The sequence below is a fragment of the Megachile rotundata genome, chromosome 4 (assembly GCF_050947335.1).
Source record: "Megachile rotundata isolate GNS110a chromosome 4, iyMegRotu1, whole genome shotgun sequence".
NCBI classification, from domain to species: domain Eukaryota; kingdom Metazoa; phylum Arthropoda; class Insecta; order Hymenoptera; family Megachilidae; genus Megachile; species Megachile rotundata.
Window position 1 is genome coordinate 5,031,993 of NC_134986.1, and position 13,792 is coordinate 5,045,784.

The 13,792-nt window shown below is 37.1% G+C and overlaps 1 protein-coding gene across 1 annotated transcript in view; it reads left to right on the plus strand.

Moving 5' to 3' along the window:
• Nucleotides 1-13,440, plus strand: part of LOC143264405 (uncharacterized) — a 58,532-nt gene extending 45,092 nt beyond the window's left edge. Inside the window, exon 2 of the mRNA XM_076531434.1 lies at nucleotides 10,974-13,440. Within this exon, the coding sequence (XP_076387549.1) occupies nucleotides 11,178-11,540 (363 nt within the window). The 5' untranslated portion in view covers nucleotides 10,974-11,177 and the 3' untranslated portion in view covers nucleotides 11,541-13,440. The remainder of the gene's footprint in view (nucleotides 1-10,973) is intronic.
• Nucleotides 13,441-13,792: the final 352 nt, after the last annotated feature.

Here is a 13,792-nt window from a genome sequence, read left to right on the forward strand (position 1 = left end):
TAGATCGACGAGCCCAGTAAAAACGGTGTATGCAATAAATCAAACATCACCCAAACACATCTCATTTTATTCGTCATGTGTTATAAAAGTATCTACGTATATAGAAAGTGTCCACAGGTGTAGTTCACGAGAAGTCTGAGATTACAGATGGGGATAAAAAGAAGCCGGAAAGAAATAAAACGAAATCAGATCGCGATAGTTCGCGTGTCCGAGCGAATTTCTAAACAGCGCTAAGAAATGTTAGTCGGATCCGCCACGTTTTAACCTCCTCCATCCTTGATCCATCGTATTTCGGTCGCGTTTCAAAGTTTCCGACTTTCTGGAAATAACGCTATTTGTGGTCGAACAGGATTTACCGTGTTTGATACGAGCATACCGCGGAGGGATGGGTAAAGTACCCTCGAGAAACGAGATTATAGAGACGATACATTTCCGAACGATCGTTGAAAGACATTATACGACTGCCTTCTAGTCAATCTTTTTCCTTTTCAAGTATGCTGCTAAATGATGAAACGCGAAGAATATTTCCTAATAAATGTCGCTTATTGGAGAGGTTATGTAAATTGGGTCACCTGAATTGTACATATTAAATGTGGTCGAAATTATGCGTTGTATGAAAGATTTCGGAAATATTTAGTTTATGACATAACTGGGATATGCGTGTTTATGGAAATTTAGGAGCGCTTTCATTTTTTAATTGTTATTGTTAATTATTGAATTTTTAATTTTGAAAATATATTTTTGGATTTGTAAATTTCTGAAATTTCGTATTTTTACATTCCTAAATTTCTGAATTCTTATACTAAATTACTATATTATTAAGTTTCTATACTCTTAAGTTCTTGCATTTCTAAGTTCCTACATTCTTAAATTCCTACATTCGTAAGTTTCTACTTTTCTAAGTTCTGATATTTCTAAGTTTCTGCATTCCTAAGTTCCCACATTCCAAAGTTCCCACATTCCGAAGTTCCCACCTTCTTATGTTCCTACATTCCTAAGTTCTCACATTCGTAAGTTTCCACGTTCCTAAGTTCCTACATTCCTAAGTTCCCACATTCCTAAGTTTCCACATTCCAAAGTTCCCACCTTTCTGAGTTCCCACCTTCCTAAGTTCCTACATTCCTAAGTTCCCACATTCCAAAGTTCCCACATTCCAAAGTTCCCACCTTCCTGAGTTCCCACATTCCAAAGTTCCCACCTTCCTGAGTTCCCACTTTCCTAAGTTCCTACATTCCTAAGTTCTCACATTCGTAAGTTTCCACGTTCCTAAGTTCCTACATTTCTAAGTTCCTACATTCCCAAGTTCCTACATTCCTAAGTTCCTACATTCCTAAGTTCCTACATTCCTAAGTTCCTACATTCCTAAGTTCCTACATTCCTAAGTTCCTACCTTCCTAAATTCTCACCTTCCTAAGTTCCTACATTTCTAAGCTCCTAAGTTTCTAAATTCCTAAGTCGTCAACTTCTGAAACTCTCAAATTTCCAAACTCTAAATTTCCCAAATTCAAAATTTCCCATTTCTTCAAATCCCCAAATTCTCGAATCCCAAAGTTCTCATATCCTCAATTCCCTAAATTCCAAACTCCCCAAATCTCCAAATTCTCCAGTTTAAAACATCCCTACTCTCAACTATCCAAAAGTCCCAATTCTTTCAATTTCCATCTCACCGAATCCTCACACCCCTCTTCCATATATTCTCTCATATCTCCTATCAGCTCCCATATCTCCATTATTCCTAAAAAAGTAAAAGAAAATTCTACAAGTACAATCTTATACAATGTTTCTAAAAAACTTAATAACAGTAAACAGTTAGCTGAAAAAATCCTATCTATAACACCCCGAACTGTTCTCGAAAACTTCACTGTTTTCACCCTTAAAATGTTAATTAATCGTAATCAAATTTGAACTATCAAATTAATATAACAGCAATAAGAAGCGACCATTCAGTAAATCGATTATGATACAATTTTCTCGTTCACCCTTTCGTCCACAAGTTCCTCGAGCCGCGACAGAAACAAAAGAGAATTACCGAGAAGAAGGTTAGAAGGGGGTGCAAAACGGGGGCAGTAAGGGATGCAGAGGATGCAGGAAGCTTTGCATACATTCCTGAAGATAGAAACGTACAATTTCGCGTTTAGTGTACCCCAGGCCTGTCCAAGTGTTCCACCCTTGTCACCCCGGGATTCTTCACCCTCGCAGGTGGCAGATAATGGTGCGAGTAAGAAGCATCAGGGTAGACAAGATCAGAAGCAAAAGATGAAAAGAGCTCGTACAAGAAAGGACAGAGTAAGACGGTGGAGGGTAAAGGGGTTGCATAAGGGGTGATTCTTTGAAAGGGAAAGGGTTACAGAAGACTAAAGACAGAAACTGAACGAACACGAATTTACATTCTATTTTTTTCCTCTTCTTTTACGTATTACACAGTCAGTTTCTTCGTCATTTTCATACAATACATTTTTAAATCTTATTTAATTCTTCGTTGCATTTTCATACATGTTACATATGCATATACTTTGGTAAGCATTTAAGGATATTTTAGCTGTGAAGGTTATAAAAAATTATTTGAGGTTGTTTGATATTATTTAACGCTATAATGTATTATCTAAGGTATTGTTCAAGGTTATTTGAGATATGTAAGTTTGTTCAAGGTACTGCATATTCTTCGTCGTGTTCTCCCACGTGTTACATATGCATATTAAATACTAAGCATACATTTAAGGTTACTTTAACTATAAAGGTTTTCAAAAATTATTTAAGTTTGTTTAAGATTACTTAAGGCTATAATATGTTATCTCAGATACTATTCAAGGATATTTGAGATATGTAAGTTTGTTCAAGGTATTGCATATTCTTCCACATGTTACATGTGCATATTAAATACTTTAGTAAGCATTTAAGGTTATTTTAGCTATGAAGGTTATACAAAATTATTTGATGTTGTTTAACATTACTTAAGGCTATAAAGTATTATCTAAGGTATTATTCAAGGATATCTGGAATATGTAAGTTTGCTCAAGATATTGCATAAAGATGTTCAAAGTGTCATTTAAGATACTACCTAACGTCGATATTATTCAAATATCGTGGCAAATTATTCATGGCATCATTCAAGATCATTACATGTATTATTTAAATGCAGAAGATTCTACGCTAAAGACCTTGACACTAAAAGATCGAAGAATCGAAAAATTTGCAGACCTCATCAGACGAATTCGTCGTCTTCCACGTACAAGTAATAGGTCTTGAAGTTTGCAGCATTTCCCGGATGCCGAGGGTCAGAGCGTGAAAGATTATCGTTAGGGTAAGATGAGCATCCGTATCAGGAACGACGACATCCATCGGCAGCCCACTTTTTCGTCAAAAAAAGGGAACGACGAGGTGGGCGTAGGTGGGGGGGTTGGCGGGTAAAGAGTCGGGGGTACGGAGCACGAAATGAGGGTTCCTGAGTTTTTGCCAGGCGATCAATAAAAGTCTCTGTGCTCTCCTCTTATACTTGTCGTATAACGAAGTAGGCTGGCTTGCTTGTAAGGGGTTTGGGTGCGTGGCCCGGTGCGTGCATTAATTCCACCTCCGCCACCTCCGTCTCTCACTCGTTCCACCCTTCTGTCTACGTTCCTTTTCTGTCCACTGTCCTTGATACTCTCCCTTCGTTCTGTTCGGGCTCGTTTCAACTCCTCCACATCATCCAACCTCTGGCTCCCCTCGCCCCGAAGACTTCTACACGCCCTCGTTTCCTCTCCGCGTCTTCCTGCCGCGACTCATCAACGCTTGGCGCCTATGAGAGCACGCAGCCGGATACGAAGGGTACGACGAAGAGAGTTCGACGATCTGCTACCCTCTTGGTGTGAGGGTGTCTTCCCTGGAACTGGCGCGGGACGAGTTTTAAGAAAACGTGACGCTTCTTACAGCCTCCTTTCTTCTTCTTCCTCCCCCTGCTTCGCCGCTCGCTGATTGTGAGAGTCATCCTCGTTCTACTTCTTTGTGTCCCTTCGCTCTTGATCTTCTACTTTGTCATCGATCTGTTTCGCGAGATGTGCTCCTGATAGGTGAATCGAGCTTGCTTGTAAATGTTAGTCGCGGAAGGGGTTTTATTGCTGCATGGCTTGGAACGTGTTTTGAAACAGATTTTGTGGAGGAAGGGATTTTTGGAGGGAGAGGATGTAAATGTTTGTTTAGGTTGTGTTAGATTTGTTTGTATTGATGTGGAGAGCGAATGTGGAGGTGGAATCTTATGCCTGCTCGAATGATATGCGTGATCTTGATATTAGGTACACGGGTGTAATAGCTTCTTTTGAGTAACGATATGTGCATTAGGTTTTCTAATATTCTGGGTCACTAAATCCTTAGAATTCCATATTTTAGATCTTTTAAATTTCTAGTTGCCTAAATCCCTAAATCCCACATTTCAAAGTCCTAGATCTTCACCAAGATCCCACGAATACCTGGAACTACAAATATTTGTATCAAAGAATTCCTAGATTTACTCCTATATTCCCAAATACCGACATCAAAAGATTCCTAGTTTACTATATCTATTATAAGCAAATCTCAAAATCCCGAAATTCGATGACCCCAAAATATCTCATCCCCAAATTCTTAATCCTCGAAGTCCCTCAACCGCACTATTCTTAAGTATCTATGTCCCAAAATTTGCCTTCTCAAATATACCTAGATTTTCAAATATCTAAATTCAGAAATTCCTAGATTCTCATATCACTATATCTCCATTACTTAAAGGAACAAATTCCCAAAATTCTGTATCCCAAAATTGACAAATCTCCACATCTTCAAATGTCATAATTCAGCATGCCCAAACTTCAAGATTGACTTTTTGGACTCCAAAATTCCTATGTCACCAAATCCCCAGATTTCTAATATGTACCCCCAAATTCCTAAACCTTCAAATTCCTACACCCCCAAATACCTGTGTCACGAAACTAGTATACTTAATTCCTATATTCTCAAGTCCCTAAATTCTCGACCTTAAATCCCCAAATTCCTAATATGTACCCCCAAATTCCTAAACCTTCAAATTCCTACACCCCCAAATACCTGTGTCGCGAAACTAGTACACCTAATTCCTATATTCTCGAGTCCCCAAATCCTCGACCTTAAATCCCCAAATTCCCAAACCCCATCAAATTGCAAAATCTCCCAAAAACTTGGTTGCTATCCTACGGAATTCGGATTTGTTGTTGACTGTACAAAGATGTATTTCTTAGACTTTAAAATGTGTTTTACGCCTTCGCTTTGTCACGGTCCAGCGGCACCTGCTACCTCCAGGATCGAAACTGTTAAGAATTAAGATCGCAGGAAAATATCGAGGCTTTACTGTATTTTGATGTTAGGTTGAATAATTTACCGCTTTTATAGGTTGTTCCGGAAGTTGTTTGATATGAATTGTTTACCGCTTCAAGGATTAAGGGATGATCAAAGGTGTTACTGGCACTGCTGAGAAGATGTGGTAAAATATAAAATGGTGATTTGTGGATGAACTCTTGCTTTCTAATATCTTGTTACGCAATAATAATTCTGCTTGTATATTAAAAAAAGGACAAATGTACATGAAAAGTAATAAATGTGTTTAGTTATGTGCGTTAGATACGTGATCATTTTAAAAAGAGAAATTATTTAATTAATTTGATACATTAAGTTTGACGAAAATCGCTATTAAACATCTTTACTTTGTTTCTACAAGGATCGAATGTTCTGTTTCTTCGTTACAGCTATTTTTTTTCTCCTTTTTACGCTTTAATACACCCCCTTTTTCCTCGAACGTTTCCCCTTCTTTGTTCGCGTGTTTGCGTCACACAGTCGGTAATCTGTGTCGACGTGGACTCCCTTTATCTAAACCCCGGCCCTAGCGAAAGTGTGTAGCATCAACAATCACACACAACACAGCTATCTGCAATTATCTGAGGCTGCCTTCCGGATCTTCCTGACAACTTTCTTCTCGAGTAGTTGGCCGATTGCATACGCACTTTCCTTCGTTTTTTCTTTTTATCGTGCTTTGTGCTGCTATTTCTGATTGTCATTAGGTTTTTTTAATATTACGCAGTTTTTAGTACTAATATACATATGTCAAGGAGCGATGATCGAATACCTTTGAATTATGTAACTATAATATATGACATGTTTAAATAATATCATTATAATACATAATATCCTTCAATTATATAATTATAATAAACACTATTGAATTGTATAGTGGTATATAATTTTCTTGAATTATGTAATTATAATGCATTGTATAATTATAACATATGATAATCTTGACATATGTAACAGTAATATATGTCATATATGTTATGCTTAAATAATATGATTATAATGTATAATATTTCTTAATTAAACATATAATTGTGTATATATATATTATCCTTGTATTACATAGTGATATATGATGTTTCGAATTATGTTTGAATGTCTTGAATTTAATAATCATTATAATTGTATAATATCATTATAATATACATTCTCGAATAACATTATGACATTTTAATATTATATGACTTTATATGACATAATGCTACTTAATGATATAATTATGTTATTATAATACTATAATATACAATACCTTCCAATTCTGATAATATCCTTGAACTACATAACGCAATATCCTTGAATTACCTTAAACATAATTATCCCGAATTCACAATCGCCTTAAACACAGTGTACATAAAACTCTCGTGTTTCCGAAAGAAAAGAGTATTTACAAGATTCTTCCTCGGCATTTAATGTTCAATGAAGCGTAGCTGTTTAAACAACAAAGGGGTAGAATCTGTTCGAGCCTTTTATCGAAAATCACAATAGGAATTCACGCATAATTATGTCTAATAAGCCAAATATCACGGGACACGAACGGAACATTAAACGTGTTTCACAGAAACGCGACATCCATCGTGTGACAAAGGTCTTGATGAAGCAGAAATCGAAAGCGGTATCGACATTATACCCTTCCGGTGGGTTGCTTGCAACAAGGTTAGTTCGAGACCAGCGAAACAATTCTCATTTTCTTTCTTTTCTTAACGAATCTCAAATCTTTCTCTTCCGATCCTTTGTCGATAAAAACGACACAGCCGAGAGAGTTTTAATAATTGTCACGGTACCACTGGTAAACGAGGAAACTTCGGTACATATTTATTAATTTTCTTTACAATAAAATATATTTGAAATCAAGTTTTATATTTACAAACGAGAAAAATACAAAATTGTGATGTTTAAAATTTTGGTATGCGGTTTATTGGTTATTTTGAATTTTGAACATATCGATATTCAGAAGTTTTAATATTTGAAAGCTTGTAAATTAGTGTGATAGTAGATTGGTAGATTGATAAGTTGTTAAATTGATAGATTGATGGATTGATAGATTGATGGATTGATGGATTGATAGATTGATGGGTTGATGGATTGATGGATTGATGGATTGATGGGTTGATGGATTGATGGATTGATGGATTGATGGATTGATGGATTGAAGGATTGATGGATTGATGGATTGATGGATTGATGGATTGATGGATTAATGGATTGATAGATCGATGGATGGATGGATCGATGGGTCAATGGGTCAATGGGTCAATGGATCGATGGATCGATGGATCGATCGATCGATAGATTGATAGATCGATAGATTGATAGATCGATAGATTGATGGATCGATAAATCGATAGATCGATAGATCGATAGATTGATAGATCGATCGATTGATAGATTGATAGATCGATAGATTGATAGATCGATAGATTGATAGATCGATAGATTGATGGATCGATAAATCGATAGATCGATAGATCGATAGATTGATAGATCGATCGATCGATAGATTGATAGATCGATAAATTGATAGATCGATAGATTGATGGATCGATAAATCGATAGATCGATAGATTGATAGATTGATAGATTGATAGATTGATAGATTGATAGAATGATAGATTGGTAAATTAGTATGTTAGTAAATCAGTAAATTTATAAATTGATAAATAAATAAATTGGTGAATTGGTATATTAATAAATCGGTAAATTGGTAAATTAATAAATTGGTAAGTTGACAGATTTGTAAAGCTTTAAATTCATAAATATGTAAACTTGTCTATTTTTCATAAAATGGAAATTTTTAGTGCTTTAACAATTTTTAAATTCAAAGGTCTAGGGATGTACAAGTTTAGAAATATAAAAGTATCCAAGTTTAGAATTTCGGAATTTTAGAAATATTCAGATGTTGAACTATGAAAGTAACAACTTGAGAACTTAACAATTTAGAATCCAAAAATTACAAAAATTACAAAACCAGAAAATTAAGAATAAAAAAATTCAAAAGCGTTAAGTATTCAAAAATAAAAAAAAATCTTAAATTTTCAAGCCTTCAAATTTTCACAGCCCTAATCTAGAATTTTAGAAATAAGTACAAAATCGTAAGACCGTCAAACTTCCAAATTTAAATTTCTCACTGAAACATAACAATTTCGATCAAATTAGAAATAAGGAGACAAACTTCCAAATATCCATTCCTCACAAGCTCAGAAAAGCATAGAAATCTCGAATTGCGTGCGCCCCCGCCCGCGCAGTTGCCCATTACCGTTCTACACAAAAATTACAGTGTATCATTGTTTGCGTGCAGAGTTCTTCTGTCCACCCTATTGTTCCCGTTTGTGTATAGAACACGGCGGAGCAATAGAGCTTTTAAAGCTTAAAAACGTAAGTATGTGAAGTGCGGAGGAGGATGTAGCCCGAAACGGTGCGGTGGCTTGCGCATGAGGGGACACTGACATTGGGGGGTTGGCGGAGACAGGAGAGGGTAAGAAACGGTAAGATGTGTTTGTTCCACACGAGCTATTGTCTGCCAAGACTACCTTTCCATTGTTTGTTACAGTCTCGCCTCTCTCTTTCAACAACACGTTCTCCCCCTATCATTCGGTATCTTACATCACGCCAACCTTTATACCGTGTCTTTCGTGGCAAATATTTCGGGATATTTTTTGCTTCCTAAAAACCACCAACGCTTCTGGAAATTACTTATTCCGATTTATGCGTTCTACTTGTAAATCAATCGCGTAATCATCCTGGGATTAGCTTCAGATCAGGAAGATATTTACAGAGTGAGTCAAAATTGGTGAACGTGTTTGAAGAATGAATCGACTCCCTTTTTCACAGTTTATGCGAACTGAATTTCTAGTGTGCGAGAAAACTCTCTTCGTTCTTTGAAGTCAGCAGTAATACAGAAGTAGGAAACTTTATTGTAATTAATTGTTCGATACAAGAATACGAAACTTCTATTCTTCTGAGGATTTATTTATCTTAAGAAGGGGCGAATTATACAAAATGAGTTTGATGTTTTAAGTCATTTTAGCAAATTTCAATTTGGTATAAAAACAATTAGTTAATTTCTATACCGATTTTTAGAATTTTAATCAAAACTAGGACTATTATTAAAAATTTAATGTTTTTGAATTCATCACATAATAGAATTAAAAATTTACTGTTTACATATATTACATATGAATATGAAAATTACATGCATTAAAATGTGACAAAATATTGAGATACAATTATTTAGAATATTATTGTTACTTGCAAATTTATCTTTTATGCGGTGCTTGAAATTAAAGGTACTACTTAATGATTTCGATTCCTTTCTTCAATACTCTATTTGTGAAATCAATTATGAATCCGTTACCGAATTTAAATTTATCTATCACTGTCCGTATTCAATATATGTTAGCCCAATAACACATCGTACGTCTTTGTGTTTTATTTTTGTTCAGTCGGACGCTGAACGTGAGAGTTTCATTCACTGATGTCAAAGCCCTACGGATGACCACGTGACCGCGTTGTAAGCCCGCGAAAATTTGAAATCGTAATTTACAGTAAATTCATATACGGTAATTGTACTAACATTGAAATAGAAATACGTAACTAATACAGAACAATGCTAAAACAGAATAATTAGTGTCAGTATATAATTAGTTCATAATTACATAACTAACAAATCTAAATAAAATAAAATACATGTTAAAATAAACTATTATGAAACACGTATTAATCAAAATTTAATAAAATGTTAGGTAAATATGAAACAAATGGAATACATGTAATATTCCACTAATGCATGGCCATATAGCGCGAGGTAACTAACGCATGGCTATCTAACGCTCAGCATTTAACGTTCCATTCGTAATCTAATTCATCAATTAGAACAGAACGGCAATTAACATTTTTCCCTTTAAATCTGTTTGAATAACAACGTGAATAAAATTCTTATAAATTTGGCAATATAACGAAAGTCTACTCCTTCCCAAACAATATAAAATTAAAAATGCTTAATAGCATGTCTGTCAATGAACCTGCTACTCTCATTAGAAGTAATAGTAACAATAAATTTAGAAACCTACCGAAATTTCAATAAATAGAAACAGATAATGAAATAAATAATAAAAAGTTAAACTGAAACACCCTATATATCGTAGGGAAGTAAAACAAACACGAAGCAGGTCAGGAGTACGTAAGCACCGCTGTTAGATGCGTGCTGCAAAAACATAGGAAGCGACAAAACGTTTGCGTGTGCGGCCAGCATACGTGTACAGCGTGTAAACGTAGCCAACCGAAGTGGCATGTCGGTGCTCGTTATCGTCATATACAGAAAGCTCCATAATAATAATTAAAGTCCCGTGCACACAATCATAGTAATGGCCATGAGCAACGGCGTCCGTAGAGTCGGCGACGAACGGCTAGACGCGCGGACGGAAGGAACGGGCGCTCGCAAGCCCCGTGGCTCCACACTCGAGTGCACGGGCTCTACCCCTGCCCTTCCTCGGACCAAGGAGAACGATGACGACGAAAGGCACAGGGTTTGAACGTTGTCGAGGAAAGAGGGACGTCGCGTGGGTGGTGCAGCCTTCTAGGAAGACGAGGGGGAGGAAACACCACCTGGAAATATTCTAATAAGCAAAATTTTCGCTTTTGTGTTTAAGAAAAGAGAAAGAAGTGGCGCCGGCGAGCATCGTCGAGGACGAGGAAGGTACGAGGGCAGGTTTAAAGGGTCCGAGAGAGAAGGGACGAAAGAAAGCTCCGAAGGAATCCCTGCTTGCCGTGCTCTCTTCGGGTAGTTGCGATGCTGACGGTGGTGGGTGGCGATACCGGTCTTCAAGGGGTTAGACGGAGCGAAGGAGACGGAAATGAACGGACGCGGAAGAAGGAGAGACGGACGGCAGGGTAAGAGTTCGACGGATGAAGAAGGCGAAGAAGACGGGCCGAGGCCGGGGTTTGAGTTGCTGGTATTGTCTCAGCGGGGTGGTTGCTCGCGGGCTGTGCGGATCGAGGGGACATCGCGAAGAGAAAGCGAGCGCGAGGAGGTTGGTCGGGTTACTCGTTGGGATGAGGAGAAGGGAGTTAGGCAGTCGAAGGAACGAAGTAAGCGGAAGAAGAAGAAGAAGAAGAAGAAGAAGAAGCGGAAGAAAGAAGAGAACGGACCAGGAGGGACGGTGCGAGGTTTCGGCGGCGAAGGGGGTAAGACGTTGCATGAAGGGTTGGAAATGTAGATAGAATTTCTTCATTTCACGTCCTTCGCCCCACACTCACCCTCGCCGACCGCCACACCGCGATCTCCTCACCCCCCCGGCTGCTTCTCCCACTTCTCCGGCCCTCCTTCTTCGTCTTTTCCTAAAGGCTCCCTTTTCTCTTCTTTCCGCGCCGTCCTCCCACATCTCCTCGACACCCTCGCCAACTCCTCTCATTTCACCCATCCCCGCCATTCTTTCTCTTAAGACTCCGCGGCAGAGGAATCGTTAAAATCTGGCCGTACCCTCGGTACCCACCCTACCTTCCTACCCTCCACCATCTTTCTTCTCTTTTACCCTCGACACTCGTTCCCAATCTTTCTTCCTTTTCTGTTCGTTGCTTGCCGTTCGAGCTACCTCCCACAGTCACCAACCCTTGAATGCCGCTCACTCACTACTTACTTTCGCGGCTGCTTCGAGGTGGAGAGGAACGGGTGCTCATAGGGGAGGTAGGAAGACCGTTGACTCTCCTGCAGGATAGTGTTCTGGTATTAATCGGATGGAGAGCTTTGTATGGGAATGTTAAGCTAGTGGGAATTCATTCGGTCATTGCTAGAATACAGATATTTATGCAAACTATGCGAAATAAGAAAATCTACCCTTTACTCCTTATTTTGTGTATCCTTCCTCTGCAAGATGGAGTCAACTGTTCAATTGCTGTCTTGTTCAAATCATGTAAACCAAAATATGTTATATATCGATTATATTTATGTATTTCATGATATATAAAATATACCTTGCATGTCGGTATTTATGTATTTTATGGGGTCTGTAAATAAGTCTTGTAATCTCTGAGATCCAGTTTATTTTGTAGACTTTGAGGTATCGTAAATGTATCCAGTGTGTATGTAACATGAATACCGAATTTGATAGCAACCTGAGTGTGGTCACCATTCGTATTGTGACCTTGAAATTCCTCAGCATATAAATCAATTTTGTTCTATACAACATGTACTCATATGCATAATGTATACACATATGTGTTTTTATAATTTAAGTGCGTTAATGAATCATAGACCGATTAGAATCTTTTAGGCCCAACATAAATCGTTATTATGATTTTGTAGATACACGTGATTAAAAGTGTAAGATTTGATTTGGACTGCTCTTGTGACCTCGAACGAAACTCTTCATCGCACAAACACTCTGGACCTTCAGCAAACGTATAGTTTTTCACATCGCAATAAATAATCCTTCAGAATCGGAAATAAATACCATATGAAAAAAATAGTATTTGAAAGATTTCTGACCTTGAAGCTTCTTAGCACACAAATGAAATTTAATGCAAAAAGTGTACAGAATGTTGACGTATTTTTATAAACTTGCACAGTGTAATAAGCGATAGATTGATTGGAGTTTTATGGTAAAGCAGTAAATCAGCCCTCGAAGTTTGCGACGTGGCGCAAGGATTTAGGGTCAAAGATGATCGCGACGTCGACTCTTCTTCCTCCTTTTCCACCCCCTTCAGCCCAGAAGCAAGCAGTGGCAAGGGATAACCAGAGTGTTTTCGAGCGACGCTCAAGGGTTATTGTTTCGGGTACTGTGAATTTACATTATTTCCTCCGACCGGTTTCATTGTTCGTTCATTTTTGTTTCTTCTCGTTTTTTTTTTTTTGTAACATTGCATTCTCAGTCACGAATTCGTCGTTGTTCTTGCGTCTCATGATACATTTGCACAAGCGTAATTACCAGCGCGATGGTGCACCACGTTTTTCATAATTAAAATCAGTCAGCCCCCTACCCCTTTCTTGCTCTTTTCTGGGGGGTAGCATTGTAAGGTGTGCTACGAATGTACCTTTATTATCATATTTGTTTAGTCCTTTTTTTGGGTGTATTGTATTGGATCAAACCCTATGTACTTCTTTCTTATTTTCATTTAGGGGATTTTTAGGGGTCTTAGGGAATAGGTGATTCTTTTATGTTAAGAGTCATTTTGGTTTTAATAGATTGTTATGCAGTATTATTCATTGCATTTAAGTTGCCTTTGTAAACTACATTTAATTATAAAATTTTGTTTAATCATGTGTTTAATTATATGTTTAATAGTAGTATTATTAGTGAATTATATGTTAACAGTATTGATGTAATTTTACAAGTATTTATTTTATAATAATTATTTTAATTATATCTAGTAGCATAATTAAAAAATTACATATTAATAGTATTATTATTTCCTAGCATTTATACTAACTTCTTTTAATTATGTATTTATTAATAATATTATTATTAATATT